Raw genomic sequence first — 23736 nt, 5'->3', positions numbered from 1 at the left:
TACAAGGCTGGCGACCGCGCATCGTTGCGCAACTTCCAGAATAACAACACGAGTCAGTTTTGGCACTTAAATTGGTAGAGCAGTAAACGACGAATCCGAAAGAACTGTGATTGTTCCACAAATATATAATTCTTTGAGCTCATTAAAAAAAAAAATGCTACTAGAAATGTTTATTCTACACTTTCGCTTGTTTACTTGTTCTTGGCAGTGTTCATCTTGTGCTTCTGTCATGCGTGAGTCCGTTTGATGTGGTTCCTTGTTTGTCAAGTAGAGGTAGGTGTATCTCACAGGCGTACACTTGAGATACACCTTATTTCAATTCTCTTTTTTGGGTTTACGCATCGTTATGGTGAATAGTAGGCATTATTCACATTTGTACTAGTAAAGGTACCTCCCTCCCCCCCTTATTTGCGTAGAGAAGTTACTTTGGTCCCCCCGCCCGGAAAATAAATCCTGGGTACGTGCCTGAGTGTTCCCATTAATAGTGTATTATACTGTACTTTCTTCGATGTTTTTTGTTGCCTGCTTGTCTGATGGGCTAGGGGATTTCATGATTGACATTCACTGAAAGCTTCTATGGCCTCCGTGAGGTCAAAAAGGCCGTGCTATGAACATCAGTAGAACTGGTGATTTGCATGCTGTAATTGTTTAGCTACACTAGCTTTAATATGATGCAGCATAATGTGAGGATAGCCCCCAAAGAATTGACATACACGGGGGAGAACTTCCAGTAAACTGGTAGGGGTGTGTGAATATGTAATAGTGCATTTCGAATTGAATATAAAATGGAAGCAAGAAAAAAAAAAAGCCGAATATCAAATATCAGAAAATTTAACATAGTTACATGCTTTAAAATTTTGTGCAAGAAACAGTGCTGCACATTCTCAGAAGGCTAATCACATTACTTAACAAAAATCATGCTAGCTGTCAGTAATTTAAGTACCTATGAATCGAGATGCATATTATGCTGTACTCTTATTAAATGGAACACCAAATTAGTTTGTCTGCACTGATGACCACTCGATTCGTATACAAAGGTCTGGAAAATATTTTTTATCCATGGGATATCGGTCAAATAGAATCAAGTTCTTCCCCCCCCCCCCCCCCCTGAAGCTGAAGAAATAGCGAAGTTTTCCTAAATACCAATGGAGTTTTCAGTTTAATAGTGGGCCATAATGTGCCTAATGGCTGTCATCTATTGTATAGAAGGTACTGCTTTCCAGTTTTCTTCCAAAAAAATGGAAGGTTATTTCCATTTTTGACAGGTTGTTTCAGTGAGTTAAGGCCAATCTGCGCAACAGACAGAAGCGGAGAATGTGCATCATGCCATGCTCCGCATGTGCACTGCTCCGCATGGTCATCGGTGCCGCCGGTAAAGAGCTGTCCAATCGGGAGGCCTACGGCAAGTTTGTGTAACATCCCTCCCCCCCCCCTTTCTTTCCGTCCGCATGCAGCCGAGGCCAGTGGTCTGTCACATGATTATTTTCAAGCTTGCCATCTAAATGCAAAGCTAGTCTTGTGACCGTTCGCTCAAACTATTGAAACTAGGCCGTTTTGTGCCTACAAATAACCTGAGAGCGGCGTTCGAAATGAGGGCCACCGTACGTTATTTTGCAAAGATGGTGACTGTGAACATGCAATGGTCATCCCTTGCACTCACTTTCGTTGGCGAGGCGGTTTGTCGACTTTCTGAGGGTTGCGTGACCGCTGTGAATAGAGGAACTGAATAGATGTGAATAGATGAATAGATAACAGTAGTCGCCGACACCCACCAGCGCCACTGCTCTGATTAGGCCTAACAGGCTCGACAGTGTGGCCAATGGTGCAGTTGTGACAAAAATTTACCGCGCGAGCAACCACGGCCTGGTCATTCACCGAAGGTTCCAATATTCAAAAAGTTGAATATTTCAGAAATCTTCAAAAATATTAGATACTCAATTTGCGAGCCGAATTATTCAAACGTTCACTATTCAATTTGAAATCGAATACGAAGGAACTCACGCACCTCCATAAACTGGTCTTAGAATACAACAGCTCAAAGTTAGTGTTCGCATCAATTTCCATGTGCCTCTTATCATCAGTAGTTGTCAAAGGTGAACGAACTAGCCCAAACAAAGACTCTATGTCTAACGGGTTGCTTTTAAACTAGAGCCTATCTGTTCGTTTATGCTTGAAAGGTGTCCAAAACAGATTGGACACTTAAATGCCCATTACGTAGTTGGTCCTCCTGTTTCATATTGGAACTTTCGGGACGTGATAAGTGTTTTTGGAAGTTAACTCTTGGCTGGCCATATTATGACTCTAAATTAAATTCATTAGAATGACTACAGCTTTCTCGGTATATTTAAGCTCTTGCACAGTGCATTCCACTCGTCTGAGGACATGTGGCAATGTTGCAGTACTGTACATTCATGTGTAAGGGTGGCAGTCCCCAAATTCTGGCCTGAATGTTTCAGTACAAAAAAATATGTATTCGTGTACGGTTTGCACACCCTTTTTCCAATACCTGCAGTTCGTCCGCGACAGCCGCGCAGCTGTGGCTCCGGGTAACATCGACACAGTTCACAGATGCATGTCATTCTCCTCTTGGGTTGCGATTGATAATCTTTTGGTCATGAGCTTTTTTTCCTCGATGTCGTTATGAGGTTCGTTCCTGTGCACCTGCGGTTTGTGCAGTCGCACTTTCGGCCGCACCACCTTTCGTGGACGGCTGCTGCTGCAATGGCCGCGCGTGCATGGTGCCCACATGCAGCTTCGTGTGTTTTGTATATGCGTCATTGCCCTGGCGGCAAGATTTAATTCACATTTACCGCAAGAACCTTCTAGAGCTCTTCCCTGAGTAACCTTAATTATGGTGGATAGTCCGAGCCTGCAACCAAGAACTTTACCATTGAGCAGCGTAATATTGGTGCAGTGGGTGGAAGCATGTGTCGCGGAGTGTAATCTTCTCTCTTGTTGTCCCTGCAGTCGTTGACAGAGCACTGGCAAAATTTGTATCCTGGCACCCAGTGGATTATTTTGTAGCCCTGTGCATACACGTACAGCACAAATGTGTACATTACGCATGGAGTGCACTGTACACATTTGTAGCGTTGTGTGCACCTGATGTGTACTGTACACATTTGTGCCGTGAGCTTTGATCACTACTGCACTAGATGAAACATGCGCAGGCAGTATTGACTCGGTTGTGAAAGTCATCTTGTACAGTGTCGTCGACTCCCACTGTAATGCCATCACGTGGCGGTGTAAATACGTGACAATAAATAAATAAATAAATAAGTAGCACTGTGTTCATATTTTGCGTAAGAACTCGAGTAAATTATTTTTCGTCACAGAACCTTATGAATGCTATAACAAAGCAAATATAGTGTTTGTCACGAATGTTACCATGTAACAAATAAATGCTTAGGACAAACATGAGATATAACGAAGGTTGTGCTTTTTTGTTAGATGAGAGTTCATTATAACAATGTTCATTTGTATTTGTTGCTCTTATTGATGTTATGTCCAATAACTTTTCATTTCTCTGAGGTTGCTGTTGCTGGAAGGCTGGCGAAAAAAAAGGGAAGTTACAAAAATGAAAATGCTGTCTACTAAAGCACTTTTAGTGGTTGCTATTATACCGTGTGGTCCTGTTCTTGGAGTGCTAAGCCCTTGGCCTCTCTTCAGCTGATCGTCTCTTTTCCAGGAGGGCGTGAACTGGTTGGCATTCCTTAACAAGTACAGTCTGCACGGAATTCTGTGCGATGACATGGGCTTGGGCAAAACGCTACAGTCCATCTGCATACTTGCCTCGGACCACCACAAGAGGGAGCAGTTGTACAAGGTATGGAGGGCTGCACACTCTGCTGGCCGCTGGACATGTCACTTGGCAACTTTGTGCAGCTGAAGTAATGTAGTGGCCCAACAGTTGTGGGCACTGGTAGTTTTCTGGTGCAGTAAAACCTTATTATTAGAGGTGTGGGAATACCAAACACTAGATTTCGAATTGAATATTGATTCAAATAAAAGAAAATATATGCCGAATATAGAATATCAAAATGTTTCATAATATTTATTGCTTGCAAATTTTGGCCAAGTAAATATGGTGCTGCACATGCTTGGGAATCTCCTAGCATTGCACAAGAATCTGGCAGGCTATCAGTAACCTAGGTACACAGAAATCAAGATGGACAGAATGGTGTACTATTATTAAAGGGACCACCAAATTAGTATGCCAGCACTGATTACAGCTCATTTCTTTTATTTTTTTATTATAACTTATGTTGAATTAAATAAAGTGTTTCTTGTTTGTTTTTTCACTCTGAAAGTAATGAATTAGTGATGTTCTGTTGTTAATACCAATGAGGTTCTCAGTTTAATAGTGGGCCTGTGTTCTGTAGCAATGTTTTATTTGTGGCATACAGGGTTTCGCGTTCCAGCTTTTCTCCAAGATACAGAAGAGCAATTCCAACTTTAAGGCTTTTGTGTTATCGTAATGCCAATGTATGTGACACTGAAAAGGCCCTCGCGCATCACCTGACTCAATGACCGCTCCGTGTGTAGCTGGCGCCGATGGCAAAGAGCAGGGGCCATCTGTGCCATTTAATTGTTAGGTGCAGCGCAATTTGCCACATGTCAAAGATTCTGAAATCTAGAATGTCATGGCAAGCTTGCGTGACCCCCCCCCCCCCCCCCCTCTTGTTCATCCGCCATCCACACAAATGCATGCAACCGGCAACGGACTCTGTAATGCCCTCTGGTAATTCCAAAGATAGTTTTCAAAAAACAGACCGATGTGTGTCTACAGTGTCCAGAATGAGAGAGGGCCATGAACAGTTTTGTTTCCAACCCATGCACTCGCTTTCATTTGCGAAGCAGTTTCTTTCGCTCGCCAAGTGTCGCGCAGCTGCTGCAAATAGATCTGTGTTGATTCAGCACCAAACTGCAACTTTAGTTGTTGGCATCCGATGAAGCTGCGCTGTTAGGCCTAACGACTTGGGCAGTGTTCCGTGACAAATATGCACCGCTGGCCGACGTGGTAATGGGCCGCAAGCCGTCGGGAAATGCTTGTCGCCGATATCTTCGTACAGCCAGCTCGGCAATGATCAGTCCCGAGTTCACGCATGCGGGTTAGATTGACATCTGTTTGTGTAGCAAGAAGTTCGTCACTGCATGTCCAACAGGCTTGGTGTGTTTATCAGCCCAGTCATCACATATGCTTTCACAGTTTTCGAAATGCGCACGGCCTTTGTTGCTCTTCCCTCTGTCCACATCGCGTTATCTTTTTTGATTGGTGCTGTTTACCCGGACAAACCTTGTACTGACAGAGGTGCACCCGATTGACGCAGCGTCGTTTTGAGAATGCGAGAGTTGTGGCATTCGGGTGCCGTGCGTGCGATGCCCCCGCATCGGGCCGACATCGGGGAGCGCTCGCGGTGACAAAGTCCGCTGCCGCATCAGCTGGCGGGGCCCGTCAGCAGCGCGCTCAGCGCCCTTTTTTTGCACCGCAAACGAAGTTAAACGCTCGCTTGGGCGACGTCTAGCACGTGGGGCTCCGTGGCACATGTGGCACTGCGCGGGGTCTATGGACCGAACGTATTGAATATTCTAAAGATCGAATAGTAGATATTTGGTTTGTGAATTGAATTATTTGAACGTGCACTATTCGATTCGATTCAGCGATATGCGAGTATTTGCACACCCCTACTCATTATTTCAGCCCTCAGTTTGGAAAATGTGTGGACTATGTTTAAATTGTGTATACATTGAAGGGGGATAAGCGTTAAAAACAGTCCATTTGGATTTTACAGTTTAGTATCCGTATGTTGAAAGGGACACTGAGGGAAAATATTAAGTTGAACAACATTGATAGAATAATTGTCCAGAAGTCTATTGTCATTTTCTGTATATCAGTATATCACTTCGGTTAGCACATTATGCAAAACAAGGGACAGAAAACCAAGAATGTTACGCAGAATGTAACAGTGTTGCGTTCTCATTACATTCCCATTTTTTTTCTTTTGTCCCTTGTTTTGTGTAGTGTGATGAACCTCATCATGACTTCTCACTTACAAAAGGTCTGCTTTCGTTACAAATGACAAATTTGTAGTTGCTAGAGGTGTGCATGTACTGAATAGCAGTTTTCTAATGATTATTTTATCGACTCAAGAAAGAAAGAAGCAGTGTATTGAATACTAGAAAATTGTTAACAATATTTAATGCCCACAAATTTTGGGCAATAATGCATGGTGCTGCACTTGCTTGGGACTCTCCTAGCATTGTTTAACAAGAATGTTGCAAGCTATCGGTAAACAAATTAAGAGGGAATGCGGGTAGCAGTCTTAAAGGGACACTAAAGGCAAATAAGTCAACATTGATTGTTAAAATATCATTCTGGAAACCTCGCAGTGCTTGTTCTGTGCGAAGAAAAGACTTTGTTTAAGAGAAAATAGTGTGTCTGAAGGGTGCAGATACCTTTAGCGCAATTCAAAATGCCTGCCTTTGAGGGGGGGGGGACTGGTGACGTGGCATACGCCATCTCCACCCTTTATAGCCATCTGTAAGTAAAACGGTGCCTGTGCAAAATGCAAACGCACAGCCATGGAGAAACTGACCCAAGACATAGTGTTGCATTCGCCTCTGCAGCTGCTTTTGCCTGCGACATCACATAGACGAACTCTCGGCTACCTGCATTTTGTGGGAGCCAGCACAACCAGCACAGCAGTTTCACGATAATGAAACTAGTGAAACACGAAGGCGCATACACCGCAAAGTTGAGCAAAAACGAAACCTTTCAACTGCCTGCGCCTTTCTCGAAGGTAACGTGAACGAGTCTTTTTTTTTTTTTACCATTGAATCATCATCATCATCAGCCTGTTTTATGTCCACTGCAGGACGAAGGCCTCTCCCTGCGATCTACAATTACCCCTGTCCTGCGCCAACCGATTACAACTTGCGCCTGCAAATTTACTAATTTCATGACCTCGCCTAGTTTTCTGTCGTCCTCGACTGCGCTTTGCTTCTCTTGGCACCCATTCTGTAACCCTAATGGTCCACCGGTTATCCATCGTACGCATTATATGGCCTGCTTAATGTCAGAATATTGGCTCTCTGATCCACAGCACTGTCTTCCTGTCTCTTAACATTATACTTAATATTTTTCTCTTGGTGCGGTCCTTAACTCGATCGTTCTCGAGCTTCTTTGTCAACCTCCAAGTTTCTGCCCCATATGTTAGCACCGGTAGAAGGCAGTGATTGTACCCCTTTTTTTCAAACGTTGAATAGAACTTGACAAATAGCATTTTCTTCCCTTTCATAAAGCAATGCAATTATCTTTGTATTACGAAAGGTTGAGTACTAGTGACAGAATTACAATGAGGAGTGCCTTCGTCATCGGGCTAGCACTTACGTGACCCTGGCGAGTCGCAAGTCGTGTCCTGCATTTACCTAAATTTCTCCAACTACTAAATCTTTGTTTGCGACAATATTGATGCCTCGGGCATCCTCGAGCATCGATCTATCACTTTAGCTTCACTTAATATTTGCCTCTAGTGCCGCTTTAAAAAGTTGAATAGGGCGAAAAAAATATTTTTGGAAATCATTTTTTGGCATCTATAATGCCTAGTCTACGCTGTATGAAAACGATCTAGCCGAAGGCGCACTCAAAGTGGCAGAAGTTTTATCATCACAAATGGCAAGAAAGGGGCCCATAATTGCGTGGAAACACCAGAGTTCACAGAACCATCTTTTGTCTTTCCCTCCACCTGGTGTCGTGTCTTTCCCCCGCCATCTTGGTATCGTTCAAAAGCTCCAAGTTCCGCCTTTTCGTTCTCGCCCTCCTCGCCAACAGTGGCCGCATAAGAAAAGTGCAAACGTAAAGAAGTTGGGGGCCGGTCTGACGAAGCTTGCCTTGCAAGTGGCCCTGCTATTGACTCATTGCGGCAGCACGCAGAGAGGGGCCTTACGATTGGCTGTTGCTACGACAGTGGTGCTGCGGCTGCTGTGCTCTCCTACTAGGCATGGTTCAAAGTTGATCCGTCATTCCTTTGTTTTGTGTTGATTACACCGTGATCGCAAGCAGCATTTATTCAATGTTTGTAAGAAGCTTCAAATCGGACTTGCATACAGAGAGCAAAGTGCAACCGTTATCTGATCATATGGCGAGACAGAGGAAGCACTTGTTGCATGGATCAAACAAGCCGGCACGTGAGCCAGTGATTGGATTGTGCTGGACCATAAAGGTCATCAGTGCATAGTGCAATCCCATATCGTGTCGACAGTTCAGCTCTAGCAAAGCAAAGCCCTGTGTCGTGGAGTCGTGGGCTACATGCCACAATGCAGACGTCGCGTGCATGCTGTTTTACTTAGTGAACCGTACAGGACTGTAGGTGATGCACCGGCGCTTGCTTCCACGACTCTGCACAGCTGTGGGCTCTTGTGGTCTAGACCTCGTTTTGAGACTAGGTACATCTTTAATGTCATCATTAGCGGGGGCAGCACATTCACAGCACTTAGAAACACAAGTGATGCGAGACTGTGTGCTTGGCTTACAAATCGTGTTGAACACGACGTGGGCCTCCTGAGCATACCGTCAACCGTGGCAAGTTTTGTGGCGTAAATGGCATTTTTGCACCTTGAAAATATAAACCAACGCCATGACACACGAGCAGAGAATTTGCCCATGTAATAAAAGAAAAATGATTTGGAGGAGGCTTAAGCTTTGCCTTTAAAGGGACTCTGAAACGATTTTGACGATTTTCTACAAACGGACTGAGTCGTTAGAGTAGGTCCTTCTGATCATTAATTGACGCATCTAAGTGCTTCGCGTAAAGCGTGTAATTTGTTACAAGGTTTTAAAAATGCACATCGCTGCCGATCGCAGCACACTGCGCAGCGGAATTTTAAGCCGCCCCTACCCATATGACGCAAATCACCCATACGACGTCAGTGGGGCAAGCTATCCGATTGGCTGACCAGGGCATGTGATCGATAATTTTTCCAACTTTCCAACAACTTTTCCAACAGCCGACACCGACACCGGATTTTCTGCGAAATGGCGCCCTTTACGCTGTCGCAGTAAAAGAAAACTAATGGAGGAGTCTCATGTTTCCCTGAACCTATTTCAATAATTTTGGTTTCTTTGTGCAAAAATTCTTTGTGCAATAAATTCTTTCTTTGTAGAAAAGCTGAGCTTCGTTCTAAAGCCTTTCTTTTTATCATGCTCAATAGATGGAATTTACAACATTTGCAAAACATTGGGATTTTCTCAGCTTTTTGTCTGTACGTGTGTGTGCGTGCATGTGTGCATGCATGTGCGCACAAGTGTGTTTGTGAGAGAGAGAGAGAGAGAGAAAGAGAGGTGCCTCTGCCATGCAGAAATTTGGAGGGTGTTTCCACAAATGGATTTAAACAAACTTGGTACCATTCTTTTCAATAACAACTCAACTACAGGCTAAAGCTTTCCTCTTTTTGATGACCTTGATACGTTTGTAATAGTGCATGGTAATTACTGCAAGGTTTTAGCGACATTATACCCACAAAAATGTATGAACAATAAATGTATCAATGGGGTTCTACTGTACACTGAGTTCTATGGGAGGAATACCGATAGTCGGGAAACCTTACACCATAACTGGTTCCATGCTATAGGCAGTTATGTCATAAGTTGTCTGTGCTGTGCATCTAAGTAGACAAAAATCGGACTATTGAGAAATATTATTAATTTATGAATAGGACTTCTGCATAACTTTTGCAAACATTCTAACAAATCCACATAAGCTGCAAGTTTTCATACCAAATTTGTCCATTTTAGGCGCTCTAACGGATGCAGTTTACAGAAAACTGCGACATCTCTTTTTGGTGCAGAGCTACAAGTTTGTAAACGCGGTGTGCCTATATTTTCAAACTTGCCAGTTTTCTGCAATTTTTAATAAAGCTATTGAGGCCCTAAGTCGAAATTCTGCTTCTTACAGTTGATGAAATTTAAGTATTCCTCTCAAATACAACAAATTGTGCTAAGACCGGTCCAGGGGATATCTCGGAACTGCATTCCTGCAGTTTTAAATTTGAATAGCCGCCATCGAAGTTTGGCCTGAGCTTCCTCTTAAAATTTTCCTTTAGTGTGTCCCTTGAAGGAAGTATCGGTCTAGCTTGCCGAGAGCCACATCTGCCGCCAGTGCTGCAGCCATGTTGTGGTCACCTGTCATTGCAGGAGACGCAGCGTGCGGATGCCAAGCCACTGCCCTCGCTGGTTGTGTGCCCACCAACGCTGACAGGTCACTGGGTGTACGAGGTGGAGAAGTTTGTCGCCAGCAAGTACTTGCAGCCACTGCACTACACGGGTCCCCCCATGGAGCGTGCCAGGTACGCAGGCCCCTGGCTGGCCAGGAACGCTGCGGCGAATAGGCCAGAGAGGCGTCTAGTCTACGCACGTACCGCTAGAGGGTTGTGCCCAGAATCCTACCTTGACGCATATACAGTGAAACTTCGTTGATGTGATCCTGCTTAAAGAGTGCGAATCGAATTGAATGTTTTTCGAATACTTCCAAGTTAAATTACTGAAAAAATGTACTGCAAGACATGGCCAAAAAAGCACATTTATTGCACAGCTAGTGTACTCCCAGATTGTTGTTCCTAGAAAAGAGAACAGTTCAATACAGCTGTTTGACAGAATGGATAGCTACAAGTTGAATCACTGAATGTTGTCATGGAGGAAAGCGAGCTGCTCGATATGTCCCAGAAGTAGACATGCTCTCCTGCTAGTAACAACTGCGCCTTACACTGAGAACAGGCATGCACTAGACATGCTTGCAGCTGGTATGGCCGAGTATCGTGAAAACAAAACTGTGCCGCGCAGTGCCACGGGTGACACAACGTATGGTATTGGCATGAGGCCGGGTAACTTGATATTTCGCCATTTTTAGGACGTTGAAAATTCCTATCAAAGAAAAGTTATTTTGATTTCACACACTGTAGATAGCTATGCCGCATCTTTCTTGCATGCCCGAAACCTGTGTCCGTGAGTGTGAAAATAAAGGAAGGAGATCTTCCGCTGCACGTTGACCAGAAACAGTTTCTGCGGGCCGAAAACTGGAAAATTTCCAGACCTTGATGATTAGCTTGCAGACGTTCTGAAGCAGCCCCATGTAGACCGACCTTGTCAAGATAATGGCCCTTGAAGCGGTACGCAATCAGGCTGCATCCTGAAGTGACCTTAAAGCCAGTAAAACTGGATCACTGAAGGAAAAGAACTGTCAGCAGAATAAATTTCACATTCTATGTGGATGTATTGTGCTTGCCCTTTTCTTTTTTTTCTTTTTTTTTCTGATTGTCAACATAGGGACGTGCCATAGCTTTAAAAAATCTTCTAACATTACGTTCAGGTGCATTTTTATCTTGCACTCTCAAAAATTGGGTGTGCATTGCATTTGATTAAATGTGGCATAAGCAGATGCTGCGCTTCACTCTCTTGCGCTGCACTCTTTCAAGTCTGTGGGCACTGATCGAGCTACCTTGTCTAAAATAGCATCAGGGTGCAGTTGGTGGCTGTTAAACCTATCCGATAGGACAAAGTTTGCGAGGAGAATTGAGTTTGCATGCATCATTTAGAAGCGCTGCTGTTTGATTTTTAGCAAATGAAACTGTTATGCTTTTTTTCCGGATCTTCGAATACTTCAAATAGTAAAAATCTGGTGTGATTCGAATCGAATAACGAACACTATTCCCAAATACTTCGAAGTTCGAATATTCACACATTCCTACTGATAAGCAATCTTTTCTCCAAAGAAGTATTAAGGGAGCTCAGAAAAGAAAGCTAACAGGATTACTTTTTTTTTTTTTATTTGTACAGTTATCCACAAAAGTTTATGGGGCAAAGATTTGTAAAAAATGCTGAATTCTTGCAAAACTTGGGCATATAGCCTCAAGCTCCAAGTTTCAGACCTACACAGGGATCCATTAAGTGTCCCATAAACTTTTGTGCCCTAGTGGTACGCATTGGGCACGAAATTTTGTGGGGCACTTAATGGATCCCTTTGTAAATCTGAAAGTTGGAGCTCGAGGCTATATGAACAACGGTATGCTTCGGCAATTGGTAATAACGCTTTGCATCATGTTCCCTCTTAGGCTGCAGGAAAAGGCACGCAAGCACAACCTGGTGGTGGCCTCGTACGACATAGTGCGCAACGACATTGAGTTTTTTGCCACCATCCGGTGGAACTACTGCATCCTTGATGAGGGGCACATCATCAAGAATGGACGAACTAAGGTGTGTGTGATGGCATAAGTTTCTTTTTAGCTTTGGCCTTACTCACCTTCAGTTTTGTGTAATGTGCTTGACAGCTGTCAGTTGTGCGGTGGCATGCTTTCCTATCATTGCCTTTTCATGAGCATCTACTCTTCGTAGCTGTATATACAGTGAACTCTCTTTAAGACGAACTCGGTCAAGCCGAATTCTCGCATATAACAAACAACACGGAAACGTTTGTTTGATTTTTCATGGACTCATGGCAAAAAAAAAAAATCCGCTTAAGACGAACCGCTTCAGACGTGCTCTGCGGTTAAGACGAACATACGGAGTGACCGCCATCTCTACCAACCCTGGAGGCTAGGGTGCCTCGTTTCGACGTGCCCGGGGGCGTTCGCATCAAGGCACCCTACTGGAGGCCGGCGGTGCACGTCGCCCGGGGACAGAGGCGAAAACAAGAGGAGGAAACAAAAAGAGACAGTGGCGTTTCACTTTGTGAACGCGGGTGATGCGCAAGCGTATGGGTGCTATAGCACATGCAAAGCTATGGCCCCCCGGTGCGCCTAGACTGTCCGCATCGCAGTTCGTATTCAAGACAGGGCTCGCATGGTCACGCAATATGCAGCAGCTGCCGAAGCAGAACGCCCCTTTGTAAACATTCGCACACTAACTAAATTAACAAGCATGGTGTCGGCACACACAGGTAAACATAAACACATCACACTCGATGATCGCGAATGCTCACTGTCAAAATGCTGGCCTGAGGAATCGTAGCAGCAGCAGTGAGCAAAGTTACCTTCATGCTGTCCATCACTTCAGTGCAAACTGAGTGGCGAGAACACTGTGCACGCCAAGCTACGAGCCATCGGCCCACCTACACTGGGCCCCCAAAGCAGATCGCATTCAAGTTATAAAGCCCGCGCGACCACATGTGGCTGAAATAGAACACACCCCCTTCTTCCCCTCCCCGGTGCCATGTGTGCAACAGAAGACGGTGCACCCCCCGCCCCCCTTTCTCCTTTGCGCACGTGAGATTGAGCCGCCATCGTTGGCTCGGCTCACTGTCACACGATTTCACTCGCACACACAGTATACGGCACGCAATGTTATCATGAGACAAACCCGGTACGTTCATATTGCAAATGAAACCTGTAGCAATTGCCAGAAGACCCAGCCCGCCTACCTTCCTCCTCCGCCATGCTTTGCCTCGTTTCTCCTTCCTCACATTGCTCAACGTCACCTAGACTTTCCTCTAGGTTGCATTGCCTCGCTGCGTGCTCAGCGTGCTCCTTCTTACTTTCACTAGCTCGGATGATAGCACCGATGACCTGTGAGACGGCAGATGCCTGCTTTAACTCCCTAGTGAACTTTTTCCTGCAGCAAACTGGCACAGAAGGATTTTTAAGGTCGTTAGGTAAGATGACGTCATTTGTGGCTGTACGCTGATTTGCACAGAAGCGCCAAGCATGCTTTACGGACCAGATGAAACCAAGCAGTAGTACCAATTGAAAATAGTTTTCTATAAAGTTCAGCTAAATAAATGCTTTTTGTGTCATTTTTACCCCGTTTTACGTCTATATCATTTACCATTTTGAAATAAGATATTTGAATGCACCAGGTCATGTTGCCAATTATTCTTCTGGCGTGCGCAATCGGGAATGCTTCTTAATGCAACTAAGTGTGTCTATCTCCCCAAAATGCTCAAAAAAGTCCCCTTAGGCCACACTTACAATTTGGCTGCAGCACCTTTACTGAAAGTAGCCTGCTATAAATATTTAGGCTTAACATTAACGAGTTACTTATACATAAATACCATCTGCTCTGCCACTTTCCAGAAACTATGCCTTCTGCACCACGAACTCAAGACTGCTCCACCTACTCTCTTACTTTTCCTTCATTAGGCCAAAACTCGAGTATGCTTCCATAGTTTGGGATCCTCACTCAAAAATTTACATTAAGAACCTAAAAAGAATTCAACGAAAAGCAGTACGATTTATCTACAGTAAATTTAAGGCTACTGACTCCCCCACTGCATTACTAACCGCAAACGGCATTGAACTATTACAAATTCGAAAAATGAAAAGTTGGCTGGAGTTTCTTTCAAACTTAATTAATCATAGGCTAGCCTTAGACACCGCAAATTATGTATCCCCCTTGATAAGCAGACCCACTCGACACCACTACCCTCATTCTCTAACACCAATTTTCACAAAGACTGACACTTTTCAGTACTCTTTTTTTTTCCATAAGCAATAGCTGACGGGAATAAACTAACTGAAGCATATCCCCAGCACCCGTGAGCTGTATACCATTGTGCAAATAACCGACAGCTTTAGTTTATCGTACGCAACTTATAGCGTACACTATAGTGTAGCGTGCACTGCTCAGCGTACATTTTTTACAGATTTAGTTGGCCTGCAAAATCTTCAGGTCTCAGATGCCATATGCCATCGTTGCGGCTATCTCCCGACTGTGCGATAGGTGGCGCTGACATCTCGAATGTTTCTTTCGTTAGGCTTCGACTCGTTCGAAACGAGAAGCGATCTCAAAAACACCACACGGTTATTCATAATACTCTGTTGTCGAAGCGGCCTGAGACTAAGCAAAAGCCGTTTACACAGTCATTTGCTACAAACAAAGTGCATTTTACAAAAACAATGCCAAGTTCAATTCGAAGTGGGCAGCCATGTTTCACGCAAACCCTGCAAACCATGCAAAGACTCTTATGCTAAATCTGAGAAATAGCATGCGTGCGCTATACGCCATGGGTCCTGTGCATGCGCAGTGACGACCCACTATTTTATAGCGTACGCAGTGGTATAGCGTACGCTAAACTAAAGCTGTCTAATGTTGTTATTTTGTGTATTAATTATGGTTGTATTGTAATCGAGTTTAAATTTTTCTTAATCGTCTACCTTATGACCAAATAATTTGTGTGAAAAATGTATTACACGCTTGTTTCATCTTGTTCTTCTGTGTACGTAATCTCTTGTATTCTGCTCACCCTGCTTGGACTTCTTGGCCGCAGTATTTTATAAATAAACAATTAAGACGAGCTTCTGATAAGACGAACAGATTTTCATGGTCCCTTCGAGTTCGTCTTAAAGGGAGTCAACTGTATCGCTATAAATCGCTATATGTGCTGAAATAATTGCCAGCATTCAGTAAATCCTTGTTATAATAAGGTGAACGCGATGGCGAAAACATTCCCTACAATTGAAACTCGCAATAACAAAATCGGCAGGGAATGTGAAAAAAAAATCACTTTTGCGGGAATTTCGTTGTTGCAAAATGAGACATCGCAGATAGGCAATGCGTCGCAGAATGAAACTTTACTGTCTGAATTCCGTTCGCCTACTTTGGCAAGCTTTCCTAGAGGATGTAGAACCGCACTGCCAACACTACAGAGTGCGCCGCACGCGTTGATCAGCAGTGGCAGCACTGCCGTGGAGCAGTATTCTCGGTCAATTGCTTTCGGAGATGCGGTCACTTTTGCGAGTAACTCAACACCGGATGCAGAGCAGCAGTGCTCCACGCAGGCAGCAGCATTTCTCCAGCACACGCCTTCACCCGTAAGCACCGATGCGTCTGGTGCCAACCGCACGAAAGTGATCGCATCACATATATACATAAAAGCAGTTGATTGAGATTACGGCCCCTTTGCACAAATCTACATCCGGCACCGAATTTGCACGCAGTGCCTGTCGGGTGGCACCAAAACCAGCATTCTCGAAGTAAGGAATGTGTATTCCCAGACGATCGCTCAATCTTGGTCCGATGCTGCGACCGCCATTTTAAGCACCACGAACAATTCCACGTCGGTGCGACGTGGATATCCTCGTTCTTGCTGCATTTTGCTCGCCGAGTCACACATTACGCACTGCACTGGATATGCACAAACCTTCGTCACATGTGGGTAGCAACGTGCGTGCCGCTTCAAATGGGCAATCAACAAACAAGATGGAGGCCATGACGCGTTTCCAACATATGCAATCGCTTTCGGCGCTTGGTTGTTTTTGTAAACAAAAATGGGCTCCTCATGCAAGTGTGATGTGGTGGTATTTTACAGAATTTGAGTGCAAAGCAATCGCATTTGAGCACATTTTGAAGTCTGCTAGCCTTGCCCGAGTTGGTAATATGCAGGGCTATGTTCCGGCAAATTTCGTTGATGTGGGATTGTAGTACAGCAAGATTTCATTGTCGAGAGGTACAAAATGCATCGAGTCCTATGGGCGCTTACAGGGATACGAAAATATTTCGTTTTCGTGAGAATTTTGTAGTCGCTGGTTTTCGTTATTGTGGGTTGCGACTGTATAAGCGGTAATTCGATAAAAGCTTCCGCTGTAAAAGCTAAAAAACAAAGGTAGAGCTGAAATAGCACAACTCTGAGGAAATGTAATATGGATGATCATGCTGCTCGTGTTAAATTTTGTCAGAGAGAGAAGCCAGGAGAGGAGGAATGCTGCTACACTTTATTTATGGGGCTCTAGGCGCAAGAAGGTGCCGGGTGCCTGCCGCGAGTGTGCACTAGCTCGCCGCTAATAACGTGCCAGCAAGCGTGCAGTCGTGGCGTTGTCCCCAAGCTAATGAAGAACAAACAATTTCTTCCTGTGCCCGAGTATCCTGTGTCCGAGTATCCTGTGTCCAACAAGCACACGCTTGCCGCTCCTCTGTCGTTTGTATGTGTCCATGCATGTGTGAAGTGTGGCTTGGTGTGATTCTGTTTTCCTCCCCTGCGCAGCTGGCGCGTGCCCTGAAGCAGCTGCAGGCCAACCACAGGCTCATCCTGACGGGCACCCCCATCCAGAACCAGGTGCTCGACCTGTGGTCCCTGTTCGACTTCCTGATGCCAGGGTTCCTGGGCACCGAGCGCCAGTTTGCGCAGCGCTTCAGCCGGCCCATCCTGCAGTCACGTGACGCCAAGTCCTCCTCCCGAGAACAGGAGGCCGGTGCGTCTCCGACCACTTCAGGGGGGGGGGGGGGGGGGGGGCATGATTCAGGCTGCGTAGATGGACAGAGCACTCCTAGAAGATTGATTGGGCAGTACCAATAGCTCGATCACTGGAAGAGTCAAACTTTCATTTCAGAACCTTGGTACGGCAATGTGACATCATCATCAGCAGCAGCAACAGCAGCAGCAGCCTGTTCTATGTCCACTGCAGTACTAAAGCACCCCCTGCAATCTCCAATTACCCCTGTCCTGCGCCAACTAATTCCAAATAGCGCCCGTGAATTTCCTAATTTCATCACTCCACCTAGTCTACTGCCGTCCTCGACTGCGTTTCCCTTCTCTTGGTACTCATTCTGTGACCCTAATGGTCCGACGGCTATCTAAGCGGCGCATTACATGACCTGCCCAGCTCCATTTCTATCTCTCGATATCAGTTAGAATATCGGCTACACCCGTTTTCTCTCTGATCCAAACCGCTCGCTTTCTGTCTCTTAACTAGCAATCTTCGTACTATCACTCTTTGCACGGTCCTTAACTTGTTCTCAAGTTTCTTTGTCAGTCTCCAAGTTTCTGCCCCATATGTCAGCACCGGAAAAATGCACTGATTGTACACTATCCTTTTCTATGATAATTGTAAGATTCCAGTCAGGAGCTTACAATGTCTGTCGTATGCAATCCAACCCATTTTTATTCCTCTATGAATTTCCTTCTCATGATCAGGGTTCCCTATGATTAATTGACCTAGGTAAACGTACTCCTTCACACTCCAGAGGCTGACTGGCGATCCTGAACTCTTGTTCCTTTGCCCGGCTATTCATCATTATCTTTGTCTTCTGCATATTAATCCTCAACCCTCTCTCTGTTAACTCTCTCTGTTAAGGTCCTCAATCATTTGTTGTAATTCATCTGCATTGTTGCTGAATAGAACAATGTCATCTGAAAACCAAAGGTTGCTGAGATATTCACCGTCGATTCTTACTCCTAAGCCTTCCCAGTTTAATAGCTTGAATACTTCTTCCAAACACGCAGTGAATAGCATAGGAGAGATTGTGTCTCCCTGCCTGACCCCTTTCTTTATAGATACCTTCCTACTTTTCTTGTCGAGAATTGCTTCTGAGAATTGCATGCTTCAAACATCGTCACTAGTTATAGAAGGAGCCTATGTAACCTGTTCATTACTACTCCGAATGGAGGTATCGTGGCTGCTTTGGGTACTGTACAGGTCACTATAGATTCTTCCGCTGCTTTTATTATATCTTTGAGATTGGCGATGATTCAACCCTGCTTATCTTTCGGTGCGTACCTACATCTTGGTTTGTCTGATGCCAAGTTTCCTTCTCTCTGATTTCAGGCTGCGTCCATTTCTGACGGCTTCTTCAGTCTTTCTCACGTTATAATTTCGAATATCCCTTATTTTCTCCTTGTTGATTAGTTTTGACAGTGCGGCGAATTCTATCTGATCTCTTGAGTTGGACACTTTCACTCTTTGTCGTTTCTTTATTAGGTCTTTTGTTACTTGGGAGAGCTTACCTACTGGTTGCCTTGGTCTCTTACCTCCCACTTCAATTGCTGCTTCTGAATCCAGCCTAGTTACAATTTTATTCATTGCCTCTATATCGTCTTCATCTCTCTCTTCTAAGGCTGCATATTTGTCTGCTAGTGCTAACCGAAATGTGTCTGCTTTTAGGGTGGTTGCTTTGCTGGTTCGTGATTCATGATCAAAAATAAGGTACAGCGCAAAGGACAAGGACCGCGAGAGACGACATGCACGTTGCTGACTTCCAACAATATTTTATTACGTTGCCACATCGTGCGTATACATACAAGAGGGGGTATGTGCAGATAAATGAAAGGCAGTCACTAGGGGTGTTCTGACAGCAAGTCACTGTACTAAGAGCATAGTCACTTGAAAAAAAAAAAAAAAAAACAATTACGATTTATATCTGTTTAGATACGTGGCTTCACCACGGTTCAGCACGATAGAGGGGGCACTAACGCACATACGACCAAGTATTCTGACGAAATCAGCTTCCACAATTTCCCGGGTGAGCTGTGTCTCTCTAAAGCTTCAGTATCTTCAAAGAGGGGCACGCAGCCGCGGTCCCGACAATGGAGGCCCAGGTGGCCTTGTACAATGCTGTGGACATTGTTACAGTGCTCTCTTAGACGATCGTTTAAGCACCTGCCTGTCTGTCCAACGTATTTACTGCCGCAAGATAGGGGAATTTGGTAGTCTACATTCGTTGTGCACGTCACAAAATGTTTTCCGTGCCTGACAGAGCAACAACTCTGATGTGATTTAGGCGAGTTTACACGCTTACAGAGCCTTGCCAACTTTTCCAGGGCTGAGAAAACAACTGTGATTCCTGCACGCTGCCCAACCTACTTTAGCCTATGGGAGACATCATGCGTATATGGTAGCACTGCAAACCTGCATCTTTCAGCCGGCTGGTTCCTTGACTGAGCGGGCTCATCACATTTTGTGCGCCTCAGAAGCTGTTCCACTATGGCTGAAATTAAGGCCAAAGGGTAGCCAGCCCAAGAAAGGCGATCAACCTGTGCAGCAAGACTGCGTTGCATCTCGTGTAGGCAAGATTTATTGAGGCTGGTAATCAGGCAACACTTTTAATACCTCGTTTAACGAGCTTTGAGTATGCTTAGTTAAAGGGCAAGAGTGACTTCTTACTTCTCGGTTCGAAGCACCAGCACTCATGTTTGTTTGCAAGGCACAGCCTGAGACATAGAAAGCGCAAGGAATCGTCAATGGGGACCTCATGCGTTAGTTCTAGAGGCTCCAGCTCTTTCTCAAAGATCTGTGCAAGGCCACTTGCACTGTACAAGGCCACTTGGGCATCCATTGTCAGGACTGCGGCTGTGTGCCCCTCTTTGAAGATACTGAAGGTTTAGCGAGACACAGCTCACCCAGGAAATTGTGGAAGCTGATTTCGTCAGAAAACTTGGTCGTATGTGCATTAGTGCCCCCTCTATCGTGCTGAACCGTGGTGAAGCCACGTATCTAAACAGATATAAATCGTAACGTTTTTTTTTTTTTTTCAAGTGACCATGCTCTTAGTACAGTGACTTGCTGTCAGAACACCCCTAGTGACTGCCTTTCATTTATCTGCACATACCCCCTCTTGTATGTATACGCACGATGTGGCAATGCAATAAAATATTGTTGGAAGTCAGCGCAGTGTGTGTCGTCTCTCGCAGTCCTTTTCCTTCGTGCTGTACGTTATTTTTGGTCTGCTTTTACCCTTACTGCGTCTAGGTTGGCCTCTTTCTTCTTGACCAATTTTTACTCTTTCTCTCTTCAAATTGATGTGAATCCTAGCCCTTACTAACATATACAGTCACCGACCGGTTATTCGGACCTCATGGGGACTGCTGAAATGTCCGAATAAGCAGGTGTCCGAAAAAGCAGATTAAGAAAAAAAAATGAAATCCTTTATTTCCACGCACTTATTTGGGCTTGGCAGTAGGCTTGAAGAAATCGTGAATGCGCCGTTGCACGCTGTTTCGTTTACGCGCAGTCAGATAAGCCTGAATCTCGGAGAGGGTTGTACGGTCACTATAGGCGGCTGAAAGCACAGTCACTGCTTGTACACGCTCCGCATGCGACGGCAGCGTAGCACATGGTGCGTCATCTTCCGGCTCAAGAGTCGTCGTCCGGCGGTGCAGCAGAAACCTGACAAATGATCTCGCCGTCGTCGAGTTCTGCGCACGTCAGTACAGCAGTGTCGGCACCTGTGAAACTGTCGAATGAGACTGTGTCCGGAGTCGCAATGCAACCACTGCGCAGGTCTCGGCAGAATATTATCCGCGTCAGTAGGGGGCACATCGGAAGGCGATAAATCTTAGGCCTCCCGACACCCGCTTGCCGGCATTCCCCAGCGCAGTCTGCGCGGGCACTGTCGGCGCCATTAGAGACTTGACGCGATGTTTCCGTATGCCGCATTTGATCACCGAAACCTCGACACAGCACACAAAGCAAACACCACCGTGCCGACACCAGTCACACAAACGAAAAAACGCGGCCTGCTCGCAGCGTCGTGCGCGAAAGAAACAAATCGGCTGCTGGATTGTCTTGACATGGCTTACTAAGCTGAAACCGGAACTGCTGCAGAGCTGCTCTATCGAACCAGGTAGAAACGATGATGATGAGCGGGGATTTCCTGTAGCGCTACTTCGTGGGGCAGCAAGGAGGCTCCGTTCAAAACAAAAATGGCATTCAGCAAGTCAAACTATGCACCGGTCAGAGTCGGTGCATGGTGCCCTCGATTGAGTTGGCTCAAGGAGTGTCCGAAAAATCAGATGAGAGGTTTCAACGTGTCCGAACTTTCGGCAGTTAATATACATTATGGTCTATGGGGAGAACGGCGGTGCCGCGAAGCTGACCGAATAATCGGGCATGTCCGAATTTTTGGAGTCCGGAAAATCCGACTGTATCTAAGAACGACCAGGCACCTGGTCTGGTGTCTTCACTATCAGGGCCGAACTGCCATTTTTTCGTAAACTCTGATGAGGATCGGTCCACCGATCGAAACTGTTGAAATTAAATACTTGTTCTGTTTACCTTGTAGCACCGCTCAAGTTCTTTACGTTTGAAAGGTAGCCTGAAGAATTCCTCTTTACCACTATATATATATGTAATGTGTGTGTGTGTGTGTCTACGCACACATATATAGATACGTATGCAGTAAGACCTGATTAAACCATATCCACTTAAACAGTAGTTTCGTTTTAAAAGTAGTAAAGTCAAATCACTGACTCAGCAGCCATTGAACATAATTTGTTTTGTATCTGCATAAACCGTACCAGCTTATTGCGTACGTATCAGTTAACACGTCGTGTTTCCACTTTGCGTCGTGAATCATGGTAGTGCGTCATCCCTGTCGGGTGGCCCGGCAGAACAATTCTTAGATAGGATCTGAGATAGGAACAACGGCTTCCAAGCGCCCTGTTCGTTTGCACATGAAGCCACATCAAAATCATTTCAGAACCATGCAAGAGTTTTGTCGCATCGTGCAAGCTAGGACTCGCGTCATGCTCGAATAAAAAACACCGGGTGCTCAGCATAGAAAAAAAATTGAACGTCATTCGTGCTATCGAACGTGGCACGATGAAGTTGGCACCAGCACACGACAGGGATCTACCATTGACTAGGGTGTGCGGCATTTGGAGCGCTGATATATATATATACACACACACACACACACACACACACACACACACACACACACACACACACACACACACACACACACACACACACACATTGGGCAACTGATGGCGGCTGCCCTGCACCATCATCAGTTGCACTACGCTCCCTCCTCAAAGAGACAGCACATGTGGCGAATTAGCTCCTTTGCAATGTGGGGAAAGTTTAAGTCGTGGATCTGGGACCTCGATGAAACGGGATTGAATTAATGAGGTTCGCTGTATGTACTACTTGTCCTGTTGCATTGGTTCTTTTAGAACATTAGTACTTCTGCTTATATCATTTTTCGTGCTCATTTATTTTGCGAGAGCCAATTGTTTTTTGTCGAAGCTTGACTTGCTTGACCGACGAACTGCTTTGGATCATGGCCCGTGCAGGAGTGCTGGCCATGGAGAGCCTGCACCGTCAAGTCCTGCCATTCCTGCTGCGCAGGGTCAAGGACGATGTCCTGCAAGATCTGCCCCCCAAGATCATCCAGGACTACTACTGTGAGCTGAGCCCTCTACAGGTGTGTGTACACTGAAAAAACACTGAAGTGGGGAGCTGTATCGGGACAGGTATCTACAAATACTAAAGAAGGCCACTCCAAGTGAGAAGGGGCGAGGTGAACAGGTGGTGCAGAATGACAAGGACCTTTGTAGTGTGTATGTGCCATTAGTCAATGTGTCTCATTGTTTTGCACCGCTTGTTTTCTTTGTGCATGGACAACTAGCTAGCTCAAAACAAGACTCTGATTTGCGCTCTTGCCATGAGCGGAGGCTCGATGATCCAGAAAAGATACAGAAAAGGAAAGGCGGCGGGCAACACTGTCTTGAACATCTTGCACTAGCCAATCATGACGTCGTTTATTTGATGTCTTCTTGAGCGTAGTAAATTTATGGGTAAAGTTCACCTGCGTTGTGTTCCCAAAGGAGCCGAAGACTGAATTTTACAAGCTCTGAGAGTTTATACTGTCCTACTAGAGCTCAAATAGGAAAAAAGATACTTGGAACTGTGACATTGCACCAACATACCAGTGCCGAAGTCGTGCTGTAAAATTTGAATAATGGAAATTGGGCTTTTTTTTTTTTTTTCCTGAAAACTTGTACTGAGAAATTGACAAAAATGGAGCCTTTGAAGATTTCTTTATCAGTCTAAGCTGATGATTTAGTGTTTCCTGTTAATTTCCTGTTAAAGTTGCCAACGTTTGGCTTCTCTTGCCACAGGTGCAACTGTACGAAGATTTTGCCAAAAGCCGCGCCAAGAAGTCTGTGGACGACTCGGTTGCAGGGGCTGCCGAGGACCAGCCCGTCAACTCGCACGCCACCGCTCACGTGTTCCAGGTGGGTGACGGTCTTT

The 23736-nt window shown here is 45.2% G+C and overlaps 1 protein-coding gene across 2 annotated transcripts in view; it reads left to right on the top strand.

Moving 5' to 3' along the window:
* Positions 1-23736, top strand: part of Hel89B (histone acetyltransferase 1) — a 328644-nt gene that overhangs the window by 273920 nt on the left and 30988 nt on the right. For both annotated transcript variants that reach the window (XM_055068322.2, XM_055068321.2), the window contains exons 29-34: positions 3689-3826; positions 10193-10344; positions 12106-12247; positions 16968-17175; positions 22776-22906; positions 23604-23720. In XM_055068322.2, coding sequence (XP_054924297.1) covers positions 3689-3826; positions 10193-10344; positions 12106-12247; positions 16968-17175; positions 22776-22906; positions 23604-23720 — 888 coding nt within the window. The remainder of the gene's footprint in view (positions 1-3688; positions 3827-10192; positions 10345-12105; positions 12248-16967; positions 17176-22775; positions 22907-23603; positions 23721-23736) is intronic.

This window comes from Dermacentor andersoni, chromosome 8 (genome assembly GCF_023375885.2).
Source record: "Dermacentor andersoni chromosome 8, qqDerAnde1_hic_scaffold, whole genome shotgun sequence".
Classification (NCBI taxonomy): Eukaryota; Metazoa; Arthropoda; class Arachnida; order Ixodida; family Ixodidae; genus Dermacentor; species Dermacentor andersoni.
The sequence above is the reverse complement of the archived record's forward strand: the minus strand, read 5'-3'. Positions and strand labels throughout refer to the sequence as shown.